At 56.9% G+C, this 26,122-nt stretch overlaps 1 protein-coding gene across 2 annotated transcripts; it reads right to left on the bottom strand.

Annotated features, from left to right (window-relative positions):
* Positions 1–1,892: 1,892 nt before the first annotated feature.
* Positions 1,893–25,104, bottom strand: OTUD7A (OTU deubiquitinase 7A). Of its 2 annotated transcripts, none has more exons than XM_036277844.1 (11): positions 24,954–25,104; positions 20,795–20,977; positions 17,780–17,998; positions 15,886–15,987; positions 11,942–12,069; positions 11,102–11,193; positions 9,188–9,315; positions 8,380–8,529; positions 5,770–5,884; positions 5,550–5,634; positions 1,893–3,314 (listed from the first exon to the last, which is right to left on the bottom strand). In XM_036277844.1, the coding sequence occupies exons 1-11, from the start codon at positions 25,102–25,104 to the stop codon at positions 1,893–1,895; spliced, it is 2,775 nt and encodes a 924-aa protein (XP_036133737.1). The 2 variants fall into 2 exon arrangements, with proteins under 2 accessions (XP_036133737.1, XP_036133736.1); XM_036277843.1 differs by having other exon boundaries at positions 11,102–11,214.
* Positions 25,105–26,122: the final 1,018 nt, after the last annotated feature.

The following is a 26,122-nucleotide window of genomic DNA, read 5'->3' on the forward strand; positions in this document are numbered from 1 at the left end:
GAGTAACAAAAGAAACCCCAGCAACATCAGGGGTGTGTGGAACATTACTAGTAATTACCATACGTCGCAGGTACTGCTCGGCATGAAAAGTAACACTTGCAAAAATTTTCTTAAAATTCGATTTCACAAATATTTTTTGCTTAATTTCAGGAACCAGTTATGCAAAACGTGAACAAATTATAGAAAACTCCACGTGCTGTGGAATAAAAACCAAGAAAGAATTACTCACAGGAAATACTCAAATCAGTTTATTATAATTCTTCAAACAAGTAGAAAAGTCCCCTCCCCATGTGTGTATGTGTGTATGTATGTGTGTGTGTATATATGTATATATACACACATGTACATATATACACACACATATACATATATATACACACACATATACACATACATATATATATATATATATAATTTTTTTGCTGCTCTTTATGTCCCGGGGGTAAGCATCCTTTCTGGAGGAGAAGCTGGCTCCAATGAAGAGATAGATGGTCTGCTGCCTGCACTTCCTGAGGGTACTCAGCAAAGCTGGGTGCTTTCTCCTGTTTTAGGGTTATTAGAGGCTCTCACAGGTTATAACGTATTCTTTTGCTAGCGAGGATTTCCCCCTTGTATCCGTAGTTCTCGGAGACAAGAGCTCTCCTTAGCAAGGCGGGGCTGGCTCCTCGGGGTCCTTGGCCAGGAACGGTGATCTCCGGAGGTAATCTTGGAAGAAGAGGCTGCATATTGCTGCACAGAACAGGGAGCTAAGGACACATTTTGTTTTTTCCTCAAGAAATGTAGGAGGCACCAAAAAGGGACGGCTCAGGGATGGGGCTGCCCCCTCCATGTGTTACGGAACCCCAGGCAGGGTGAGCCCTGGCCTGTGGAGGGGACTCTGACAGGAGAGGCTCCCTTGTGCCTGGCTGAACCCAGACAGATGCGGGTGGATGGGTGGTCTTCCTTCCCTTCTGAGAGGCGCCGCCGGGTTCCAAACATCCTAGTGGGACTTGCACAGTGAATAAAAGGTCAATTCCTCGCCTCTCTCCCTGGGCACCAGTGACCCTAGGGGCCCTCTGGTAGCGGTCCGCTGCAGACGTGTCTTCAAAGGAGAAATGTGAGCAGGCTGGCATCTTCGCTCATATGTGGGCAACTCCAAGTAGTGAGTTTAGAACCTTGCTTTTTGGACCCAAGGTGTTTTGGGGAAGCTCCTGTCACCTCAACTGCCCGGCACCAGGGGGCGATCGTCACTTCTCACCTCGCCCCAAGAGGTAGGTTGTCCGGTGCCCATCCTACTGACGCCCGCGGCTGGATGGCAGTGTGAGTGGCGCTCGAGCTGGGGGCTGGGGGAGGTTTTGCTTATGAGATGGAGCCAAGTATATTCCCAAAGGGCTAAAGTGACCATCAGAGCCTCAGCGGAGGCCAAGTGCCTCCCCTCCTCCAGAGACCCGGGAGAAGAAGTAGGTGGCGCCCAGAGCGGAGGGACCCTCCGCAGTCCCAGGCCTTTGCTCCTCAATCCTGGGTAGTACAGAGCGCACACAAGTGACCGCTGCGTGGAAGAGGTCAGTCGCTGGGTTAGGAAAAAAAAAAAAAAAAAAAGGCATGTAAAACACTCCCTTCTAAAAACAAAAGGCTGCAAATTTCTTTATTTCGGAACAAAAATACTCTTGCAATGGCTATGAGTTTCCACGGAACGAGGCAGATGCTAGCTAGCACACCCACTGCCAACAGTATGACTTGTTTCCTATCCGTCTACTACCTGAGTGGCGTCAGTGTAGGTTCAGGCACCAGTAGGAACGTTTGACCAAACACGCACACGGCACTGACACAGGGGTCGCCGGCCTTCCGGGTGACCAGGGCACGTAAAAAAGACACCGACAGAATGGAAAGCAGTCCTTTCCGGGCGGCCGCGCTCAGGGCCGCACCCCGCGCGCCTCGCGCCGCCGCCGCAGCTCCTCCCGGTAGCAGTACGAGCAGAAGTGCTCGGTCTCGGCGCGCCCGTAGAAGGCGCAGTTCTCGCGCTGGCAGCGCCGCTGCGCCGGGCCCGGCCCGCCGCGGCCACACTCACCGTTCGAGCGCGTGGCGGGCACGTCCGCGTCGGCGAACTCCAGGCCGTCGCGCGCGGCCCCGAAGCCGTTGGTGTAGGTCTGCGACTTGGGCTCGGCCGCGCCGGCCGCCCCCGCCACGCACGCCAGGGCCCCGGGCACGGCGCGCGCCAGCGACTCCACCGTGTTGACGGTGCGCAGGGCGGCGGCGCGCGCGGGGCTGTAGCTCTGCGACGACAGCGAGCGGTTCTGCTGCGGGTACGTGGCGCACGGCCGCAGCGCGCCCACGGTCGGAGCGCACGCCTCGTCCCGCACGCCCGCCGTCTGCATGTGGATGACGCTCTGGCGCGCCGGGGGGCTGCGCCCGGGGGCCGGTCCGCTGGTGCCCGCGCGCCGCGCGCCCCCGCCGCCGGGGCCCGGGGAGGCCGAGCCGCCCGCCGCCCGCGCCGCCCGCGTGCCCGCCGCCGGCCCGGGGCTCGGGCGCTCCTTGAACTTGAGCACCAGCTGCGTGGGCGGCCCCGCGGGCGGCCCTGGCGAGGCGCGCTCGGCACCCGGCGCACTCTCGGCCTCGGGCCTGCGCGGCGGCCTCTTGGCCGTGGCGGCGGCGGCGGCGGCGGCGGCGTCGCGGCGCCGCTGCTCCTGCTCGGCGCTGAAGCGCTCCTGCGCGCTGGTCAGATAGTAGCCGATCATCTCCTCGTGGAACTGGTGCCGGTGGCTGGTGAGCAGCAGGCCGGCGAAGATGAACTTGCGCTCGCCCTGCATGGCGGCGCGCAGGATGTTGAGGCTCAGCTTCACGTCCGTGCTGTACTTCCAGGAGTCGCTGCGCGGCCCGCCGCCCTTGTCCGCCGGCGACGTGCCCGCCGCCTTGTCCGTGGGCGACGGCGTGGTCTTCTCCGACGGCGACGTGCTCGCAGACGCGCCGGACTCCTCCTTGCTGCCCTTGCGCGACTTGGCCTTCTTGTCCTTGGCGCGCTCGGGCGCGTCGCCGTTCTTGCCGTTGGTGGAGTTGGCGCGGCCCATCTTGCCGTGCACCAGGCCGCCCAGGCCGCCCATGTTTTTCTTCAGCTTGATGCCCAGCGTTTTGCTGAAGCTGCCCAGCTTGTTGGCCACGGAGTCCGCGCGGGTCTTGTCCTTCTCCTTGCGCTGCTTCTCCTTGTCCTTCCCGTTCTTGCCATTATTGCTGTTGGAATTGCTGCACACCGAGTCGCGGTCCGAGTCCAGGGAGTCGGCCAGGGACTGCACATCCTCCCCTGCGGAGGCCGTTGGGGATTCCGGCTGCGCCAGAGGGGCCTGTGGGGGCAGAGGAGGGTGGGACAGGAGGGGGGTCAGAGATTCGCTGTGCCCACGTGGGAACCACTAACCAGACCCTGTCCCGGCCCTGTGCTGCTACGTTGAGGCCCGCGGATGTCACTGTCCCATCTCTGTTGCCTCTTTGGTGAACTCAGGTTGCTGGTAGCCTGGAACCAGAGCCGGAGAGTTCGAGCAAGGTGCAAGCGCCCCTGGCTTTGAGCCTCTGGGTCCCTGCACACTTGAGGGCAGACTGTCTGCCCAGACTCCGGCCTTGCAGCCCTGGTGAGGCAGCTGCCTGCACAGAAACACAGGGACCAGGCCCCAGGCCCCAGGCCCGCCTCTTTGTAGAGGCCGAGGCCTTGGGTGAGATGCCTCACCTGCACCTTAGGTGCCCCTCCTACAAAGGCGCCTCCTCCTGTTTGCTCCGGGCAGGGGACAGACACCTTGCCCTCAGAACCTCATTCTTTGGGTCTTGGAACAAACATCCCCTCCCTTCAGCGATGCCCAATCACTTTAGGGCTCCTTTCTCAGGTTGGCAGAGTGGTGTGCTAAGTTGGCAAGGATTCTGAAATAGGACATGGGCTCAACAGGAAAATGTTCTGTTTCCAGGAAAGGGCCTCTGGGGTAGGGCTGCAGGTGGGAAGGGGGAGGAGGGATCTCTGCGAAGACCCTAGAAGAGGCCCACGTGGGCCAGCCGGGAGGGCAAGGCTGTATGGGCACATGGCCGGGGCCAGCGCCTGGGGTAGGCGGAGAACCTGGGGCAGGAGATGAGAGGGTGGGCAGCACTACTGCTGCCGTCCAGAGGCTCCTTCCTGGTCGAGGAGAGAATTCTGCGGCAACATCTCAGGGGAAGACCTCACGCCAGCAGCCGCGTGTGGCAGGAACTGGCCTCCTGCCTGACCACCGACAGGGCTCTCCTGGCCTCCAGGGGAGGAGCCTGGGAGAAGGACCATTGCTCCTCACTTAATTTTTGCTCCCCCTCACAAAGCAGGTCCAACAGAGGGGTGAACCTCCTGCAACCAAGTCACCCAGAGCAAGGGCGGGTGGAACCACCCCCGCTCCCCCCCCCCCCCCCCCCGGAAATCCCTTCCTTCCCTCCTTCCCATCCTGTCTGGGGTCTGGAAGTAGTGGTCTCAGACTGAGAAGGGTAGAAGCTTGGGGGGTTCGCTGGGGAAGGGAGGTGTGCTTTGTGCACAGCCATGCCCATTGGGAGCGAAGTGAGTGAGGAGCCCTGGCGCAAGTGCCTGAGGGCTGGAAGGTCCCTGACCAGTGGCTTGTCTGCTGGGGGTGGGGTCGGGTGGGGGGCACCTGACACTTGGAGTCCCCAAAGTCTGGCAGGGGGCCCACTCACTGCACAACCTGTCTGTGTTCCAGCCCAAGAGCCTCCTGATTCTAGATCTAGAACCATTGCCTTGGAGCCTGTCCTGGGTGCTAGGGAAGGACGAACAGAGCAGCCAGGGGCATACTGCGGACACCTGGTGGGCAGGCTGGACTCGGGGCTGACTGCCATCAACTGTCACTTGTGCTGTCAGTAAAAGGGGCATCAGTACCTGCCTGCTGTGAAGAGTCAATACAGGTAAAGGCTGAAGCATGAAGGTGGCTGAGCAGGGCCCGCATGTCCTGGCCCTGCCGCTGCCTTTAACATCAGCCTGCTTATGACTGAGCAAACTTATGTCTGCGGAGGACCAATTCTTTATAGGCTTTTTAAAACAATACAAACCCCTTTCCCTGGGAATTCACTACTAAGCTGACAAAACATCAGTCAGATACTTAAAGTGACCTCCTCTTAGCATCTGGAGCAGGGGCGCTGGTCTCCAGCGCCGGGTTCCCTGGCTCTCCAAGGACCCACACAGTTTATAATTAATTCCGCTCCACGCAGCACTGGGTGTTCTGATCTCGCAGAGATAGTTTGTGCTGTAACTTGCCCAAGGTTTGTTTTCTGAGTGGGCGTGTTTATCCTTCTGGAGAAAACAAGGCAAAAAAATCCCCTAGCGGAACGCGGGCCGATGTACAGACAGACGCACGTGTTCCTGCGCACACGCACAGGGAACAGAGGCTTCGTCCTGCAGGTGCCATGGGGGCTGGGACTGCATGCAGGGCTGGAACCCGGGGTTGAGGTCCTTGGTGCAGCCCGGGCAGGTGAGCCCCACCCTGGGACCCGGTCTTTGCGAGGAGGCACCTGGCCTGCTAGGCGCCCAGCGGCGGAGGTCACATCCCGGCCAGCGCCAGGCTCACCCGAGTCTCAGAGGGGATCCGGATCCACGTCACGTTCATGTAGCTGTGCAGAAGGTTCAGTTTGGCTTCCAGCGACAGGATCAGCCTGGCGAGAGAAGACGCGGAGTGAACCGCCCCTGCCCGCCCGCCCGCAGGCGCGCCAGCTGTCCGGGAGGAGCGGGGGCAGCCCAGCCCCTCGCCCTGGAGAGCCTGGGGGAGGGGGTGCGGGGAAGGAGCTTACTGGGCCAGGCGGGCGTTGTCGTTGTCGTCTTTCCCCCATTCCCAGTCCTTCCCGGGGTCCACCGCAAAGTGCAGGGGCAGTAGCTTGTGCTCCGAGTCCGTGAGTGGGATCACAGCTGGAACAGAAGACCGAGTCGGGTGCCAGGTGGCCCACGGCCGCCAGGAGGCTGGAGCCCCTCACAGCCCCAGGGGGAACAGGAAAGGGAATTCCAAGACCAGATGTCTTCGTGATTAAGTAAAGCCAAGGGAGATCTCCATGACATCTGTGCCAGCCGAGCGTTACCATCACAGGACTCCAGCGCGGGCTCCCTGGCTTTTCCAGGGACCCACACAGTTTATAATTAATTCCGCTCTGCGGGGCACATGGTGTTCCGATCTCACGGAGATAGTTTGGTTGTGACTTGCCCATGGTTTGTTTTCTCTCCTGGAGAAAACGGGCTAAAAAAGAAAATCCCCCAGCGGGAGTGTACACCCGAGTACAGACGCACGCGCACTATTGACAGTAATGATTTTGTATTTATGGTGGATTTAAAGAGTTGTTGGCGTCATCATCTGGAAACGGCTAAGGGTTTGGGTCTGTCGGCAGACAGGAAAAGGCTATCACCGCTTCTGTTATTTCTGAGGAGAGACCCAGGTAGACCCAGCACACTGAGCAAGGGCACCTTGAAGGTCAAGGTCATCTGGGGCCTTCCCAGAGAAGGACCCAGGCTGCCGGCCCATCTCATTTGTGATTTCATTCAAGTCTGTCTCAGGGCAGGGGACCCTTGGTGGCAGCTGCCCACAGAGCTCAGGGAGACCCCTGGACCCAGGGCCCCTGCCTGCAGGGGGCTCAGGTGCTGTTGGGGCTGGACCAGCAGGGTCAGGTCCCGATGAGCACTTCATCGGGCCAGCACAGTAAACGCCTGCAGGCAAACAGCGTGGAGGGAGGGAGGCCAGCCTTGAGGAGGTGACAGGTAGGTGAGGAGAGGGGGGAGGGACTGGTTCATCACAAACTCCTGAGTGGCCACGAAGCTGGGTGAATGTTGCCCCCCCTCCCCGAGAAAGGCTGGGCAGAGTCCCATGTGTGCAGGTTTGTCTGGGATCTGGTAGGAGCTCCGAGCAGCCTCAGGGCCCAGCGAGAAAGCTCCTGTGGTCAGGGACCAGGAGCATGAAGAGGGAAGACAGCCTCCCCCTGCCGGCCCCACTGGGAGCAGCCCAGCCGCTTTGTGCCTGGAGCGGGCTTCCTGGCTCCTTGCCTGTCTGACGGGTGGGGATGGTGCTGCGGGGAGCCTGCCGGTCCAAACACTGGGGGTGGACACCTGTGGGTGCGGGGCACAGACCTGGCGCGCCTCCACGTACTCCAGTCGGACTGCGCAGGGGCCTCGACCGGGGGCTCTCACCCTGCTGTCCCACCACCCTGGGACGCTGTAACCCCCTTACAGACAGGGAAGTGGACTGAGACTGAAAGTCCTAGGTCTGGGCTCAGGCCTACCCCCTGCCTCTCTCCAGCACAGAGCACGCCGCAGGGCCTCTCTCCTGCCCCTCCCCATGCAGTCAGACCTTGCTGGGGGTGCGGGCCTGATTCAGGCCTTTGGGGTCGGGAAGCCCACTCCTGCCCAGGGCCTGCCTCTTCCTCTCACCCCTCCCTCCAGGTGCTGACTAGGAGCCAGGTGTCACCCCACATGACCCACGGCAAGGACAAAAGGCAAATAAACAGACTCTAAGACCGAGCACCATTCAACTACCATCAAACTGACTCAGTGCTGCCCTCTCGTGTTGCCAAGGAGGACGTGGCAACCCCAGTAAAGGTCCCAATTCCAGGCCCCTGATCAGATGGCCAAACCAGAGTGTCCAGGAAAAGGACCCAAGGACGACATTTGAAACAAACATTGTGGCACTTAAAAGCAGGAGAATCTGGCCCTGGCTGGTTTGGCTCAGCAGTTAGAGCGTCGGCCTGTGGACCTCAGAGTCTTGGGTTCAATTCCGATCAAGGCCCTGGCCCTGGTCAGGGTCGTGCAGGAGGCAACCAATCGATATGTCTCTGTCACAGGGATGTTTCTCTCTCTCTTCTCCCTCCCACTCTCTCTGAAGATAAATGGAAAAATATCCTTGCATGAGGATTAAAAAGAAAGCAGGAGAATCTGAAAACTTCTGTTCTAGAACAAGAATCTGTTTGAAGCAGTTGCTGTGGTGCACCTGGGGCTATGGGGCGTGGCTGTCCACTCTGCCCAGGGGCGAGGTCTGCCCAGCACTGCGGGGGGCAGAGACGCTGGGAGAAGTGTTGGGCCCCCACCCCACATCGCGTGCCTGCTGGTGGCACTTCACACTCAGAGATGAGCCCCACACACCCCTTGGCCTCACCTCCCACCGTGGGCTCCTGGGAATTCCTACACTCAACAGGGGCTGCCCGCTCCCCTGCCCCGGCCAAGCAGACGAGAGTCGCCGAAGGTGCTGGTGCCTGACCACCGAGTGGGTCCTGGAAGCCTCTCGGCCTGGGTCTTAGTGACCGGAAGGCCAGGTACTGAGGGACACGCCTGCTCGCAGGGAGGCAGCCGGGACACTCCCGTCCCCTCACCACGCCCTGCTGTGCCCACCCTGCCCTGAACAGGGTCTCAGGTGGCGGTGGGCATACCTTGTTCCCGTTGCTGATCTCTCTGCTCCATGGACACCAGGGCGGAGAAGTGCGCTTGATCGTAGGCAAGAACCAGAGGTGAGCAGTGGCACCTGTTGGGAGGCACCTCCAAGGGCAGGTAAACCCCTCCGAAGGGGATGGGTGCGAAGGCTGTGGGTACAGAAAGGGGTGAGGCCTGTGGAGCTGCAGACACCTGCGCCCTTACCCCCAGGAGAGGTGGGCCCCGGTCCCACCAAGGCCTTAGTGGAGGGCCCGTTTCCTGTCTGTGAGGCGGAGAGGGCAGTGTCCACCCTGGGAGGGCTGGGGGAGAGGCATGTGCAAAGGGACTGTGGAAGCGAGAGTGCAGCTCTGGGCGGGCAGGCAGCCTTTCCTGTCCTTTCCGCCCCAGCCGTGCCTGCTGACTTCATGTTTTCTGTCTTCTCTTTTCTCTTGGACACAGGGTGGCCTGAAGAGGGGCAGGAGGGGACGAGAGTGGCCGAGGGCCCTGGGATGAGGCCGGCACTGCTGGAGGGGTATGGGCTGTCTGCCGGTCTGGGGACTCGGGTGGGCCCAGGAGTGCCCAGGTTTCAGTCCCTGCCCTCACTGGGCCAGATTTCACCTGCTGGTGACATAGGGTGAATGAATGGCCCAGAGCCATCGTCCAGCCCAACCTCGGGGAGGAGAAATGGCAGAAAGGACCGATCTTGTCCACACCGAGGAGGGCTCCCGGCCTCCTGGGAGCTCCGCCCATGGCGGCCGGCTCTTCACTGGAGTGTCTGCTTTCTGGGGCACCAGTGGAACATGTTTGCTCTACCGCAGGTCGGCGTACCTTCCCCGCCCGAGTCCCGCAGCATCGTGTCTGCCACGACCACGATGGGCCTGCGCAGGATGTGGGCCAGCACGAACACGTGGAACTCCTCCAGGCTCTCGTACACGGGGTCCTCGGAGTTGTCCATGCTGGGGGCAGAGCAAGGGGCTGTCACTGGGCTGCTGAGAGAAGGGGTGTTGAGACAGGACACCGCCCTCCCATCGGCCTCCCTGGGCCCTGGCTAGCACACACAGAGGCCCCCTTCCTCCGTGCTCCCCACTGATGACAAACGCCCAGCCCTCCGCCCCTCCGGGCTGGGTGGTCTGGGTGGTCTGGGGGGAGGGGGTCTTCCTGGCAGCAGGGGCGGGGACCGGGGCAGTGAGGGAGGACACAGCAGGGGCGGAGGGACAGAGGCTTCCCCTTGCTTCTAGCACTTGGGCTAAAGCCTCGCCCGTCAGGGGCAGGTGCCCGGTGTGTCTGCCGGGCAGGGGGCCCAGGCTGAGTGGTTTTCTAGGGATGACCCCGTGGAAGAGGGCAGAGAGGCGTCTGCCTGGGTTTCAGTCCTCAGGGGGGAGAATGACTAGTGTGCACCCCAGCCCGCCCTGGCTCAGGGTGAGCGGGCTCCACAGCCGCTCGCATCCAGGCCCCACCGTGTGAGCAGAGGGTGCGCGTGGACGTCCCTCAACACGCAGCCACCCCGCAGGGGAGGAGCCCTCGAGAGGGCAGAGCCACGCTCAGCTTGATGGGGCCTTGGTGGCATCCGCGGTGCCAGCCAAGGCGGCACTTGGGTTCTCTCCTGGACACTCTGAGGGAGGGGTACCCAGAATTAGCTGAGGGCGGTCTGTGAGGACTGGAGAGGTGGGGTGAGAGGCAGCCGATGGGGCCCTGCTCGAGAACACAGGTGGGGTGACTTGGGGACACAGCTCTGCACACGGGTCCGCAGCCAAGGACGCAAATTACTTTTGAACAAAGGCCCGAGAGGCGGCCCGGCCACCCTCCAAGCAGTGGCTGTGTGGCCTCCTGTCCTTCCTGGGGTCTCCTCAGTGTCAGTGTTCACGCTCTCCTGTGCTTGGCTGCCTTTCTCTCTCTGGGGTGACACCTTGGCCCTGGGCTTCAGAACGTGTGAACTGTCCTGGCCAGTTTGGCTCAGCGGTTAGAGCATCGGCCTGCGGTCCAGAGAGACCCAGGTTCGGTTCCCACTAAGGGCACGTACCTCGGTTGCAGTTTGTCCCCGGCCCCATTTGGGGTCGTGTGGGTGGCAGCCACTCCATGTGTCTCTCTTACATCAATGTTTCTCTCTCTCTCTTCCTCCCTCTCCCTCTCCCGCTCTATTTGAGCAAAAAAATAGAAAAATGTCCTCAGGTGAGGATCAAAAAAAAAAAAGAAGAACATGTGAACTGAGGGCACTGTGGCCTGTCTGGCTGCACCGTTTCCACGCTGGGACGGTCCAGCTGAGTCTGCAGGCAGCTCGTGCCCACACGCGCACAACAGCAGGGCCTCTGTGGGGGACATGGACGTGCACGGAGCCCGGCCGGGAGACACGGGCTCCTGAATGACCTTTGGCTCCCACTCCGACTTCTTGAAGCCGGAAGTTAGGGATTTAGCTGGGAAAACCCTGAAACGTGGCAGGCGGAGGCTTCCCGGCCTGGTGAGCGCAAGGGCGGTGCACGGGCAGGACCAGCGCTGTGCCACCTCCAAAGGCTGGCCGTGCCCTGAGCACCCTCCCCGCCACCCCCTGCAATGTGCTGTGACGAGGCCCTGGGAACAGGGGTGCAGCCTCGGGACTGAGCTCACTCACATACAGGTCCCACTTCCCCTGCACCCTCCAGGAGGCTCCACCACCTGGAGGCGGGAGTTCTGTGTCCCCCGATCTCAGGGTGCCCCATGCTCCCTGGCACCCCTTGGCGATCTCGGAGAAGTGGGGGCAGCACTCACCCCCCGCCTGAACCGCCGGTCTTGCTGAAGTGCATGCGGGGCTCGCTGGAGGCCAGCTTGAGCAGCTCCGTCCACTCTCGCTCCCACTCGTCCTCCGTGTACACCAGCCCTGACTGGCACAGGGGACGTGGGGTCAGGAGGTGGGGGTGGCCTCCTCACCCTCCCGAGCCAGTCAGCCGGGCAGCCACACTGGACCTCCCGGCTCGGTGCAAGCCCCCCAGGACCCAGGCCGGGCACCCCTGTTAGTGGCCACCGACTGTCCCTATTTGCTACAGACAATATTTTTCAGAACCCCCAATCTCTCAGTGCTGTTGGGGGTTCACCCAGCAGCAAGGGTCATTCCTGGGTGGGTGACATGTACATGCGTGGGGCCTGGGCCAACCATCAAAAAGTCTAAAGGGACAATGGGCCAACTTCCAACAGACAGCAGGCAGATCCTCCCGCTGGGGGAGCAACGTGCTGATGTTCACGTGGGCAGACTCTGAGCCCCGGGAGACTCTGAGCCCCAGGGCTGGGGCCGTGGGCAGGGCCACAGCCACCTGTGCTGTACCCGCCTTCAAGCTGCCACCCGCAGGACCTGATGGGGGTGACCCCGAGCGTGGCAATGGTGGGTCTTCATAAGAAGGCAGTATGAGTGGGCGTGTGCTCACTGTGAGCAGGGCCCAGCCTCATCCTCGGTGGGTTTGAATGGGGAGGCCTTACTCGGCCCACAAGCCACTTCTGCCTGACCTCACAGAGAACTTGGCCTTGGGGCTGAGCTCTGGACTCTGAGGCAGCCTGTGGCTGCACCTGGGGGGGGGGGAGGGGCGGGTCCTGGTCTGGGCACCTGCGGTTACCAACCTCCTTGTTCTGCTGGGTCTGTTGCCACCTCCACCTGCGCTTCAGGGCTTCCCTCTCAGCCCCGGTCCTCATCATGGTGTAGAGAGCTTTCCGCAGGACCAGGTCTCGGTCATGGAAACCCCACATTCCTGCAGCGGGAAGCAGAGGCAGGAGTGAGTGGGGGACAAGCCTGGAGGGGACGCAAGCCACCACAACGTAATGGGCAGGCCTCTGTGTCTGCATGCATGGAGGTAACGCATCAGTCACTGTTCAGTTCCTGTGATGAGCCGGCAACCCCCTCTGCTCTTTGCCTGATGTTTCCTGTCCACACAAGCAAGTTAATAAAGGAGCATGTCACCTCCTTAGTGAAACAATAGCAAGCGACTATGCATCTCAGCCTCCTGAGAAGCAGAGTGGACAACAGTCTGGGCCCAGGAGATAGCGGCTTCCCAGGGAGAAGGTCTGTCCCACCCTTCCTAGCCTGTGCTGGGTTGTGAGCGGTGGTGAAGACAAACCAGCCGACTCAGCATGCACGCTCAGAGCAGCTCAGACATGGTCCAAAAACCCAACCAATGATAGGTGCAGCCCTGGCTACAGAAAGAGTGGGGCCATCCATCCATCTACCCATCCACCCATCCATCCATCCATCCATCCATCCATTCACCCATCCATCTATTCATCCATCCGCCCATCCACCCATCCATCCATCCATCCATCCATCCATCCATCCATCCATCCGCCCATCCATCCATCCATCCATCCATCCATCCACTCATCCATCCATCCATTCATCCATCCACTCATCCATCCATCCATCCATCCACCCACCCATCCATCTATTCATCCATCCATCCATCCATCCATCCATCCATCCATCGCCCATCCATCCATCCATCATCCATCCATCCACTCATCCACCCATCCATCCATCCATTCACTCATCCATCCATCCATCCATCCATCCACCATCATCCATCCATCCATCCATCCATCCACTCATCCATCCATCCATCCATCATCCATCCATCCATCCATCCATCCACTCATCCATCCATCCATCCATTCATCCATTCACTCATCCATCCATCCATCCATCATCCATCCATCCATCCATCCATCCACTCATCCATCCATCCATCCATCCATCCATTCACTCATCCATCCATCCATCATCCATCCATCCACTCATCCATCCATCCACTCATCCATCTATCCATCCATCTAGCCACTCATCCATCCATCCATCCATCCATCCAGTCATTCACTTGTCCACTCATTAATTTATTCATACATTCATTCATTCATTTAACTTAATCCTATCAATTCCACTTAATTGATTCCACAGTTACTTCACAGTAGGGGCGGGGCACCATTCTAGGTGCTGGGAATCCCCATGGCAGTGGCCAGGAGAGATTCCATCCCTGAAATCTTCAAGCACATGTTGAGGGAGGTGGGGCAGCTGTCGGATGAGATGTAACAGGAGAGAGGAAGCAGCTAAGAGGACAGAGTGGTGGCTGGTATGGGTCATGGGCATGAATGAAGACATCAGAGCAAAGATTCAAGTGGGTGAAGGAGGGAGCTGAGTCGCCACCCCAAGGAAAGATGAGGGACTGCCCCAAGGGGAAGCATATGGTGCACTGGAGAATCAGCAGGGGGAAGGCGGCTGGAGCTGGGGTCGAGGGGACGAGGCGGGCAGTGGAAAGGTGGGCTTTTAAAGTGAGTGGGAACCTCTGGAGAGCCTTCAAAAGAGGAGTGAACTGCACTGACCGGTATCTCTAAAGGTTCAACCTGGCTGTGTCCTTTACTGCAAAGATACCCAATAACCAGGGGCTGCTGTGGGCTTTCCATCAAGCGGGACTTTTGTCTTTTCCTACAGAACTGGGGGGCGGGAAGTGGCTGCCTGTGATCCTTTCATAAACAGGCCCAGTGGATCTGACCTGTCTGCAGCCACCTCCCGGGACTCCTCAGGCAGGGCACATCCCCCGTGTCCAGTCTCAGGTCCCTGTTTGGGTGTCTCTTGTGGAGAGGATTCTCGTTGTCCCATAAATGTTTGCCCACAGCCTGACTCCAGGACAGTCGTCATTTATTTCTCCGCGTGCCCAACCCCAGCTCAGTGTCAGGATGGTCAGCAGGTTCAGCGAGCATTGCAACGGAGTGTCGCACGGCCACTCCTGTGGGGTGTAGCTATTTGAGTCCAAAAGGAGAAAAAAGAACCCTTGACCATGAGCCCCAGGCTCAGTCATGACCCCGGCTCTCCAGCTGCTGGAGCAAACCCCCCCACCTGTCCCCACCCAAGGAGGCCCACCACGCTCACAGGGAAGACACCTGTTATCAGATAAAACCACAGCGGCATGTGGCCCCTGATGCTGAGGGGGCCGGTTTCTCTGCACGCTACAGTTTCTGAAGGACTTTGCAAGGAGGCTCTGGTGGACGCGTGGGAGATCTCCCTCTCACATGCTTTCCCCAGATTCCATCCAGACAAGAAGTATGTCCCGTAACAGGGCAGTGTCAACACACTGCGATGGAGTGGGGTGCAGTAAAACTCTAAGGGAAAAGGCTGAATTCCAGAAAGGCTGGGACACGGCGAGAGCATAATTTCACTGGAAGAACAGAAAAAACACTAGAAGACCATATGCCAGCACGTTAAAAGTGGCCATTGCCAGGTGGTGGGAGCATTGATTTTTGAGTTTTTTTTGTTTGTTTGTTTTTGTTTTTTTACCGTGGTGACCATGGAACCTTTCACAATATCAGCAGATAGGGAGAAATGGGTTAGTTTTGAAAGAGGGCAGAAAGGTGGTGCTTCTGTCTCCCCATCGCCCCTCTCAAGCCTGTGGAATCTTGGGCCCCGCTCCTCTGAGCCCCCCACGGCCCTTCCAGACCTCGTGTGTCCCCTCTAAGTCTTCTCAACATCATCTCAGCCCACCTCTTGCTGAGTAGGTCAGACGGGAGGTCTGGGGCCTGCCCTTGCTCGCTGTCCCTGGAGAGACCCTGCACTTCGGGACCGATGAGTGACGGGCCCTGACGCCCGTCTCTGGTACAAGCCAGCCCGGCTGTCCACCCCGAGTGGGCCTCATGCATGTAAGGCTGGGCCTGCAGGGCTGACAGCTTCCAGAGAGTCTGTGCACCTGCTGGGATGGCTTTTGGCAACCAGGAAGCTCACATCTTCCATAGAGGAGGTTGCTGACCTCTCCGCTGCATATCCTGACAGTGCCGATTATCCCGCGGCACCTATGTCTGTCGTTCTGTCTGTCTGATTGTCAGCCCAAGCGCATCAGCGGCAGCCAGGACGGTGGCCCCACACCTATCCAACCTCATGCCCTGCTCCTCAAGCTTCCTGCTCGAGCCCAGCAGAGCTCGGCCCTGTCAGTTCTGCCTTTACGCTTTACCCATGTGGTCTCCCTGCCTGGAATGTCCTCTAGTGAACTCTTTCAAGTTCTTCAAGTCTCAGTGAAAGCCAACCTCCTCCAGGAAGCGCCCTCTGATTTCTCTAGATCCCCATCTCTAATCCCCCTCCCGGCAACTCCGCTCAGGCCTCCTCCTATCACGACAGGTCTTTCCTCGTGTGTTTTCTTTTTAATCCTCACCCGAGGATGTTTTTCTATTTATCTTCAGATAGAGTGGGAGGGAGGGAGAGAGAAGGAGACAGAAAGAAACATTGACATGAGAGGGACACATCAATTGATTACCTCCCATAGGACCCCAACCAGGGCTGGGGACCAAACCGCAACCAAGGTACGTGCCCTTGCCTGGAACCGAACCCATGCTCATTGGTCTGTGGGCCGATGCTCTAACTGCTGAGCAACACGGCCAGGGATCCTCAGGTGTTTTCTGTGTCCGTCCTGGCCCCACCCCAAGGCTGCCAGGTGCTTGACAAGAAGAGGTGGGGTCACTGGGGGCCCCTCAGGGGACAGCGATGGGCATGGCTCCTTAGCACATGTGCGTCCTTTGCAATGCCCCGAGCTTACCCAGCGAGGCAGCGTGGAGAAGGCAGTTCCCGTCCCCCGTCGTGGCCAGAGGAAGAAGGCGTTTGCAGCTCGAGCACACTGTGGACCACCAGTTCAGGCGACCTGTGAGGGACGCTCACTTCAGGACCCGGGCCCAGGACCGGCCGCGCGCTCCTGAGCGGCACACAGACATGGAGCACGTTCCCGACTCTGTCACACGGGCGCGGGGAAGCCACGCTGGGAGACGCCGGCTCACTGGGCCCCCAGCCCCGCCCCCTCCGGGGTGCCGTGCCCCGCCTGGAACCCAGGAGTGCGAAGGCACCGCGCAGTCGGGGGCACCTGTCATCTGCGAGGATCCCGTGCCCCTAGAAACCCTCTCCCAGTGTGCGGATTGACGCCTCTCCAACAGCGCAGCCTCCCTACACCTTTCTGGGATCCCGTCTCTTAGGGGGTGGGTTACTTTCCCCATCTCAGTCCAGCACACACATCCAGTCACAGCTGGAAGTAACGGGACCATGACAGCTTCACCCCGGCGGGGGTGGGGGGCAAGGCTTCGTGGTCTGTTTACGTGGCTTCCAGAAGTCAAGACTCTGAACCCGGTTGAGAGCATTTCTGGCGCCCGCCTGGGAAGATGAGCCAACAGGGTGAGTGCCAGCACCTTCCAGCCTCTGGAGAGCCCAGCACGGTCCAGGGCCAGGCTGTGGTCTCCAGAGGACCCAGGAGAGGGGGCTGTGGGTAGGGGCCCCTCTGAAGTCTCCATCCTGGCTTGGAGAGAGCGGTCGTTCTCGTTGGCACCCAACCTCTGCACTCGCGCAGAGCAGGACGTGGGAACCAGTACGGTGAATATTTTAAAAAGAAACGAAAACGTGAGCTCCCGCCAAGAAGAAGAACAGATGGACACCGCCAAGGGGGGCTGCTGAGATTCCGGGGGAGGAGCCCTTAGTCACTTATTCTGCGCTTGCCGAGGCTCCTCTGAGTCATCGGTGACAAGGGACTGACTGCGGGAGCTCCGCAGCAGATGGGTACCACGGGTTGAGAGTCAGATTTCATTTCTGCTCATCACCCACCAAGATGTAACTTAGATGGAAGAAAACAAAATGTGAACATTTTCTAAGACCAAGGGGAGTGAATTCTGGCCCTAAAGGTGGCCCTGTGATTCCTTTAAACATCACTGCCCTTTTGGGGAGACCCCACCCACCTGAGGCCACTGATCCCCCCCCTTCTCTGGGCATCGCTGTGCCTCGTGTGTCTCCGCATGTCTCCCGCCCCACCAAGGCACTGTGATGCTTGCTCTGGTCCCCCATGCCCCAGACCCCCTCCTGCCCTGGTGCTCAGCACCGCAGAGCGTGTGGGGCATGGTGGGAGGTCCCTGGGATGAGCTCCCCCTGCCCCGGATGTCATCTCACACCTCACAGCCCACATCAACCAGACTTCTCCCAAAGTCCAGACTCTTACCTCAGCTAATCGGCCACTATGAGCCACCAGGACCCCGGACTCTGCCAGCCAGTTCTGGCCTCTCCATCGCCCCCCCCCCAAACCTGCCCCTGGTCGAGGGGTTCGCATTTCCGCACGCACCTGCCTCTACCCACGTGCTCAGGGAACATTCTCGGGGCACGCTTGGCTCCCCTCCTCTCGCCGAGGCCCCCATCCCACCCAGCAGGACCCCTTCGAACAGAGACCACTTCAGTATCAGCTCCTTCCCGTCCACGGCTGCCCCACAGCCATGGTCTCCCACCCCTCCCTGCTCTTTCTGCTTTTTCCCTCGCCCCCCCCCCCCCCCCCGAACAGCCAGGATGCACCGCTGGGTCAGCCAGGATGCACCGCTGGGTCTGACCACACAGTCTCTTGCTCTCTGACGGAAGTGAGTGGCCCCAGTGGTTGCCTGAGCCTCAGCCTGTGGATCTGCGGGACTCACCTGCCTGCTCCAAGGCCACCATGGTCGCCTGCTCAATCAGGTCCCGTTCGATGAAGCTCCGGAAGTCCTCACTGTACACGCTCAGGTCGGGCAGCTGGAACGTGTAGATGGGCATCTCCAGGGGGAACTGCTCGCTGCTGCACTCACTCGCCACGTGGGACCGGGCCAGGGACACGATGGCGGAGCTGGCGTGGGAGATGCCCCGGGAAAGACGCTTCTCTGCAGGGGTGGGGCAGGGGGAGAGAGTCCAATGCAGCTGGAATGATAAGGCTGAGCAAACGGAAACAAACTCAGCATTCATTCACAACAGTCCAGGGCGGGGGACCTAATGCAACAGGAGACCAATGGAATTCACTGTGTAAATATGAAGAACATTAAATTATTTCAGACGCTGTGATTATAGAATTAGAAAACCCAAGAAATTAGAATAGTCTTAATAAGAGAATAAGGCAAATATTAATAAGAAAATGTAGGCAACAACTAGATAAAAGATAAATATACAAAAACAAAGTGTTTTTTCTTGATGCCTAACGTCTCCGGGTAAGCGCAGAGGTGTGTGCAGGGTTCTTGGATAGGAACACAGTATTACAGTGTGCCGATTATTCCTGAAATAAAATAAAAATCTAATCTAATTCCAATGAGAAGTCTTATTTTAAGGTTTATATGGCAGAATAAATATCCACAAATAGTGAAAACATTTTGGGAAACAACAGCGATAAAGGGACTGGCCTAAGGGAAGGGAACACGGCATGAAACCCCTTCAGTTATCCTTCAGTTAGTGCAACATAGGCAGCTACATGGACGGACAGGGGCCGGAAACGGGCCCAAATGTATCTGGGAATTTAACAGATGGCCAAGTTGGCTTTTAGTGTAGTGGGAAAGGAATCTTTATTAATAAACATGCTGGAGTAACTCATTCTCCGTCCAGAAGAAAAACTAGATGCTGAGCTATTATTTATGAAAAGTTCAGCCGTGGTGGTGTGGCTCAGTTGATTAGAGCATTGTGCTGTACATGAAAAGGTGGTGGGTTTGATTCCAGGTCAGGACACATACCTAGGTTGTGGGTTCGATCCCTAGTTGGGGGTCATTTGGGGGGCATTTGGGCATTTGGGTTGATGTTTCTCCCTCACATCAATGTTTCTCTTTCTCCTCCCTTCTTTTCTCTAAAATTAATTTTAAAAGAAAAATATCTGCATCTGACCAGCGAAGAGTCGGCCCTTCACAAAATTATTTAATTAATTAAAAATAAATAAAATAAAATATTTCAAGTCAGTTAAAATACCTAAAGACAAAATTATCAAACAAACATGGGAAAGTATGCCAGTAATTTTGTTTCCTGGGAACCAGATGCCTCCCAGCCGTGAAGGCACGGCCACGCAGGCAGCCACGAATCACGAACGTGTAATCACGCAAGCATTCTGTGTGGCAGGATATTCTGCGAACAAAGCCATGAAGCAAACGCAAAGTGCGACATAGATATTTATAAAACATATAACCACTTATAGGCTGAATCATGTTGTGTACGCAACAGAATGAGGCTTTGAATGCTACCAATGGATAAGAAAAATGCTAACAGCTCTGTAGCTCTGTAGGACATTAGGCCAAGTGTGTGAGCATGCACGGAGCAGAAGGGGAAATCCAAGCACCAACAAGCAAACGACAAGACGAGAGTGAAGGTCACACAGTAGTTTCCACTTTGTCCGTTCGTCTGTCGTGAGGACACCCAGTCCTGCAGGAGTGAAGGGAAACCCAGCTCCACACTACGAGCAGAACTGTTTGGGAAAGAGCCTGTAGCTATTACATTAAAGAGGCGGTGTTGGCAGCATAAACCCACATTGGGAAGGCTACCTTATGGAAACTAAAGCACCAGTATGTAAGAACACAGGCAGAAAGTTAATTTTATTATTATTATTATTTAATCCTCACCCGAGGATATTTTTCCATTTATCTTCAGATAGAGCAGGAGAGAGGGAGAGAGAGAGGGAGAGAAACATTGATGTGAGAGTGACACATCGATTGGTTGCCATCCGCACAACCCCAACCGGGGTGGGGAATGAACTGCAACCGAGGCTGGAATCGAACCTGGGACTCTTTGGTCCACGAGCTGATGCTCTAACTGCTGGGCCAAACAGGACAGGGCTATTATTTTTATTTTCTTACTGATTTTTTTAGAGAGACAGGAAGGGAGAGAGAGATAGAAACATTGATGTGAGAGAGAAACATTGATTAGCTGCCTCCTGCACGCCCCCTACTGGGGATCGAGCCCACAACCTGGGTATGTGCCCGACCGGAATCAAACCGGACCGGAATCAAACCGGGACCTGTCTGTCTGTGGGACATTGCTCAATCCACTGAGCCATAGTGGCCAGGCCAGAAAGTTTATTTTAGTGTTGCCGTCATGTCAAAAACAAACAACAGCAGCAAAACCCAAGAAAGGAAAAGGTGTGGTTTAAAAATGATTGCACGTGGCAGAGTGAACTCTTCGGAGAATAGGCTCCCGATGTACTGGTCAATGAAAAGAGCAATCTGCCCAGTAGCGTGCACGTCTGATTGGCGCCTTTGCCCTCGGCACAGACGGAGGCAGACACGGATGCAGTCGCTGGTTAGAGCTCCGGTGGGTTGGGAGAAGAAAACCGTTCTCTTTGTAAATCTTTGCACCGCGTCCTTTGTTACCATGAGCAGATCTTACTTTGGAAGAAGGACGGAGCCCGCAGAGCACACAGGACGATGAACCCCAGTGTTGAATAGGCTTGGAGACTGTTCGGCTTGAGCAAGAACGGAAGGACCCCAAGACGTCTGGCCTGGGAAAGCCAGGACTCTGGGAGGACTGCTGGTCTACCATGCCCTGGGCCTGCGTCTCCTGCCTCTCTGGGGACATTTCAGCTCAGCGGGAGGAGCCTGACTTGCCCGCAGCAGGGAGGTGATGACCTGGCATTCCGTGCACCCCCCAGCGCCCTGTAAACCGTGGCGCGTGGCCCAGGGTCCAGTGCCTGGGCTGGGTCCCTCGGCCGGTACCTTGGGCAATGTCGTCCTGTCTCTGCAGGCAGGGCCGCTCCACCTTGTGCCCGGGCTGGGGTGGCTCTCGCTCCGGCTGCTTGGGGAACCTGCCCTCGTTGAACACATGCGGCAAGTTGGCTGTGGGCACCTGTCGGAGCTGTTCATAGTCGCTCAGAGCGGCGCTCAGGTCCCAGTTTTTGCCTGTGGACGAGACATGAGCAGAGATGAAGACTCCAGGGCGCGAATGGTGGTCGCGCTGCAGAAAAGAACTGTGCAAAGAAGAGTTTCTCGTGAACGGTGGAGGAATGGTCTTCCCACAGCTCAGTGCGGCAATGGGGGGAGGGGCCGGACCCGCTCAGTGCGGCAGTGGGGGCGGGGCCGGACCCGCTCAGTGCGGCAGTGGGGGCTGGGCCGGACCGGCTCAGTGCGGCAGTGGGGGCGGGACTGCTCAGTGCGGCAGTGGGGGCGGGGCTGGACCGGCTCAGTGCGGCAGTGGGGGCGGGGCCGGACCCGCTCAGTGCGGCAGTGGGGGCGGGGCCGGACCCTCTCAGTGCGGCAGTGGGGGCGGGGCCGGACCCTCTCAGTGCGGCAGTGGGGGCGGGGCCGGACCCGCTCAGTGCGGCAGTGGGGGCGGGACTGCTCAGTGCGGCAGTGGGGGCGGGGCCGGACCGGCTCAGTGCGGCAGTGGGGGCGGGGTCGGGACCGCTCAGTGCGGCAGTGGGGGCGGGGCCAGCGGCCCGCAGCCCAGGGACCAGCCCAGCGCGGCAGTGAGGCCTTCGCATCACCTGGAGACCGCTGTCGGCTCTGACTCCTGACTGAGGGTCCACGGCTAATGGAAGGGACTAGGCATCCCACATGGAATCTTGTTCAGTTAGGCATGGTGCCCTTTTATTTTATTTTTAAATCCTCACCTGTAGATATGTTTTTATTGATTTTTTTTTTCTTTTGAGAGCGAGAAAGATGCACAGGGACGGACAGGACAGCACCGTGTCTTGGGAGGGAGTGACCATCACCAATGTGTACATGAGACCCCTCCCCAAACAAAGAACAAGAGAATCGGGAAGGGAGGCAGGGGGAGGGGAGGCCACGGGATGGAATAGGACCAGACGCTGAGGGGCTCCAGGCCAGGTGGAGGAGCTGATTCTGTAGGAAACAGAAGATGGAAGGATTTGGGGAGATGGAGCCATCCACCCGGACCCTGCTTCAGAAGGACCACTGTGCCAATGTGCGAGGGCAGGCATGAAGGTGGCGGGCCGCCAGGTGAGGACACACCTGTTCCCCTGGAGGCAGATCCGTGCTCACGGCCGCTGTCTGTGTGTCTCTCTCCTGCTGGCCTCTCATCAACCTAGGCCCCTCTTTAGCAGTACAGAGAGGGCCCACGTACCTCTCACCTAGTCTCTGCCATCACTGTGATCTTTAACCCTTAGAAAGATCACCATGAAAAGATTTCATTCTCTGAAACTCTGGCTTTTAGAAAAATCTCGACTCAAGGAACTTTGACAACCTCAAGACCCCACCGTGCATATGTAAGCATGGTCTCCCCACTTGTAAAAGCAGAGGACAGGTTTAGCCCCAGGTCAGACAGAGTGAGGACCCCCTACCCGTCTCCTACTGAGAGCAGCCGAGGTACCTGGCAGGTTGCAGGGAGCGTGGTACCTGGCAGGTTGCAGGGAGTGTGGTACCTGGCAGGTTGCAGGGAGCGTGGTACCTGGCAGGTTGCAGGGAGTGTGGTACCTGGCAGGTTGCAGGGAGCGGAGGGGGGCTCAGAAAAGTGAGTGAGAGAGGGCAGATTCGGGAGGAAGACCACAAATCAAAGTGCCGCAGAGCTGGTGGGGAGCTTGTCACTGTGTCTCCCAGTCTCCCTGACATGAACTCAGTGCAGCCCCGAACCCAGGGGCGGGCATGAGCTCCCGGAGAAGCCGTCCAGCTCGGGCTCAGGACGTAGGAAAGGGGTCTCTGAGGTTCGTAGAGAATGTGGAATCACCTTATCTACTTTTTATCTTTTAAATATTTTTCCGGTCTCTAGTGTGCCAGTCCTCACGCCATTCTGTGGTGGCAGAACAGGAGGCAGCAAATGCAATCTGAGAGGCGGGGAACTTTCCCTTCCACAGAGGAGCCATGGTCCCCAGAGGTGAGCCCCGCTGTGTTTGTTTGTTTGTTTGTTTTTTAACAAAGCCACAGTGTGCTTGCTGGAGGTCTGACAAGGGGGAGTCCCAGGGACCAGGCCTGCTGAGGGGATTATGATGAGGCAGGGGACTGGGGCATCAACCCTTGGAGTTTTTGTGAACCCCTGGGCTGCTCCTGCAAGGACCTGACCCTGCGCAGATTTCATGTGGGGCCGACTGGCCACTAGGTGGCGCACCCCTGAGAAGACCCCAAGAGCATTTCTCAGACTCGGCCTGGGAACCACAAACTGCAGAAGCCCTGGGAACCCCGGAACCTGTGGCCTGGGCCTACTGGGGCAATTCCCTTCTAAAACAAAAATCACGACATTTGCCGTAAGATTTAAACAACAGCCAGTCTCGAAACATCATACTCAAAATGTTTAGGATGTAACCCAAATTCACTCAGCACACAGAAACACAAGAGAAATAAAGTTTCCTAGCAATGCTGGGGTGAAATTAATACTGGAATTATCTGATGAAGACTGTGAAGCAGTTACTGTCAATATTTTACAAGTAAGAGAGAACATGCAAATATAGAAAGTCTCAGCAAAGAAACAGAAGATATATATACACACACACATATATATGTAAAGAGTCATATGGAAATGTCAGAAATGAAAAACTTTAAGAGGCAAAATAAAAAACTCTCTGGATGAGCTCAATAACAGAATATAGATGACAGAGGAAGGAGTTAGTACCTTTATAAACAGAGCAATAGAAATGATCCCACCTGAACAACAGACAGAAAAGGACTGAAGAAGAAAATGAATAGGCTGTAGGAACCTGTAGGACAATAGCATCTCGGTCCAGAATGAGAGGAGGAGAAAGTTAAATAATAATAGGTGAAGGCTGGCTTACTGTCAGAAAGCAATCAATGCAATTTTCATATTAGCAGCTTACAGAAGAAAACCCTACTTGATTATATCAATTGATTTAGAAAATGCATTTCACAAAGTTCATATGTGTTTATGATAAAAGTCTCATCAAACCAGGAACAGAAAGAAATGTCCTCCACCTGATGAAGAGCATCTACAAAAAGCTACAGTTAACATTCTACATGATGGTGATGGTGAAAGACTGAGTAGTTTTCCCCTCAGGTCATGAATGAGGCTGTTTTCCTTCAACATTCTCTCTATCCAACCTTTTAAAGGAAGCCCTAGCGCCCTGGCCGGTTTGGCTCAGCGGTTAGAGTGTCGGCCCACGGACCAGAGAGTCCTGGGTTCGGTTCCCGCTAAGGGCACGTACCTTGGTTGCAGTTTGTGTGGGTGGCAACCAGTTGATGTGTCTCTCTCACATTGATGTTTCTCTCTCTCCCCTCTCCCTCCCACTCTATCTAAAGATAAATGCAAAAAAATAAAAAATAAAATAAAATAAAGAAAGCCCTAGCTAATGCAACAAGTCAAGAGAAGTAAAGGGCATATACATTGAAAAGGGAGAGATAAAACTCTCCATATTCAGAGACAACATGATTGTCTATGTAAAAAATCCCAAGAAATACACACACACACACACACACACACAGTCATGAGGGTGCAAATGTATACACACCCCATATAACAAATGGTTTTCAGCGAGATGGCCAGATACAACGGCAACACACAAAAATCAATTCTAGCCCGGCCGCTGCGGCTCAGTGGACTGAGCGTCATCCCAGGGACTGAGAGGTCCCAGTTCCATTCCCGGTCAAGGCACACGCCTGGGTTGTGGGCTCGATCCCCAGTAGGGGCTGTGCAGGAGGCAGCTGATCAATGTTTCTCACATCAATGTTTTTCTCTCTCTCTCTAAAATATCAATAAAACATATTTTAAAAAATCAATTCTATTTCTCTCTACTAGCAATTCTTCAATCTTTCATTTCCTAATAACAAAAATAGCTTCATCACTAACACCTTCTCTTACATTTTAAAGAGTCCAAGTACCGCCATTGTCAGGTAACGGAAATCTTATCTTTTGTCACTGGGTTGGCAGGTAGTTACTCCTAAGAGGGAGTGTGGGGACGAGCAGGAGGCTTACCTTCCAGCAGGTCTCTGGCCAGACCAGGCTCTGCCCCCGTGGACCGAACAAAGTCTGACAGGACTGCGTCCATATCAAGAGTCATATGATCATGTAGAAGGGCCACCCAGCACTCAGCCGAGGTGGGGTTGGGGAGCAGGCTAGAAACCATCCATCTGCAGAGGAGACGAGAGAAGCAAAGGTCATGGACGTGGCCGTAACTCTGGGAACACGCAGAGACCCAGTGGAGGGAAGGAGCCCTTCCCGCCTGCTGTGACATCTTTCTGAGCTGGTTTGAGACCACTGCCCGATTCTGCATGTGAAACATTAAATAACAAAAGTCAAGTCGTGGCTCCATGGTTCAGGGGTTAGAGCACTGGTCTTGTAAAAGTCAAGTCGAGCATCATCCCCTCTGTACCTGACGTTACCAAGGCCAGTGCTTCCGACCAAACATCCTGCCACCTAACATTCTGACAACCTGTGAACAGAATGTAGGCAAGACTGTTTTTAAAAAAATCTGCCCGGCCGGTGCGGCTCAGTGGACTGAGCTCCTCCCGCGGACTGAGAGGTCCCAGTTCCATTCCCGGTCAGGGCACAGGCCCGGGTTGCAGGCTCCATCCTCAGTAGGGGGCGTGCAGGAGGCAGCCAATTGATGTTTCTCTCCCACATCAATGTCTTTCTCTCTCTCTCTCTCCCCCTTCCTCTTTCTCTAAAATATCAATAAAAACATATTTTAAAAAAATCAACACCTGAATAAATTTGGAGAGGTTAACTGGGAGTTACTAGGTTTTGCCGTGTTGCACAGACAGGAAATGCTTCCGCCGTGCGTGAGCTGCCTGCGCCATCCCAATTCACCTTTGCAGTGAGCCACGCCACCCCCAGCTCCCAGCCCTCACTGGCTCTCAGGAAAGACCCCTGCCAACCAGAATGGGCTGAAACCCCCAGCGTGCTGACGACTGATCTGCCATCTCTCCGCGAACTGGTGTAGTCGCAGCCCAGTGACCCGACAACATCATAGGACGTCATGTTTCCTTGGCAGGGTGATCCCGTTAGGAAGATACAACGGGCACCCTGCAGCGTGGTCACAGGCTGGACCGGCCAACTGCGGGGAAAAAGCACCCAGCGCATGCATGTGAGGCCACCTCGAGGGGGCCAGCGCTGGGCCACTGGTGGTATGTTCCCCGTGTGGG

The sequence above is a fragment of the Molossus molossus genome, unplaced genomic scaffold (genome assembly GCF_014108415.1).
Source record: "Molossus molossus isolate mMolMol1 unplaced genomic scaffold, mMolMol1.p scaffold_m16_p_24, whole genome shotgun sequence".
NCBI classification, from domain to species: Eukaryota; Metazoa; Chordata; class Mammalia; order Chiroptera; family Molossidae; genus Molossus; species Molossus molossus.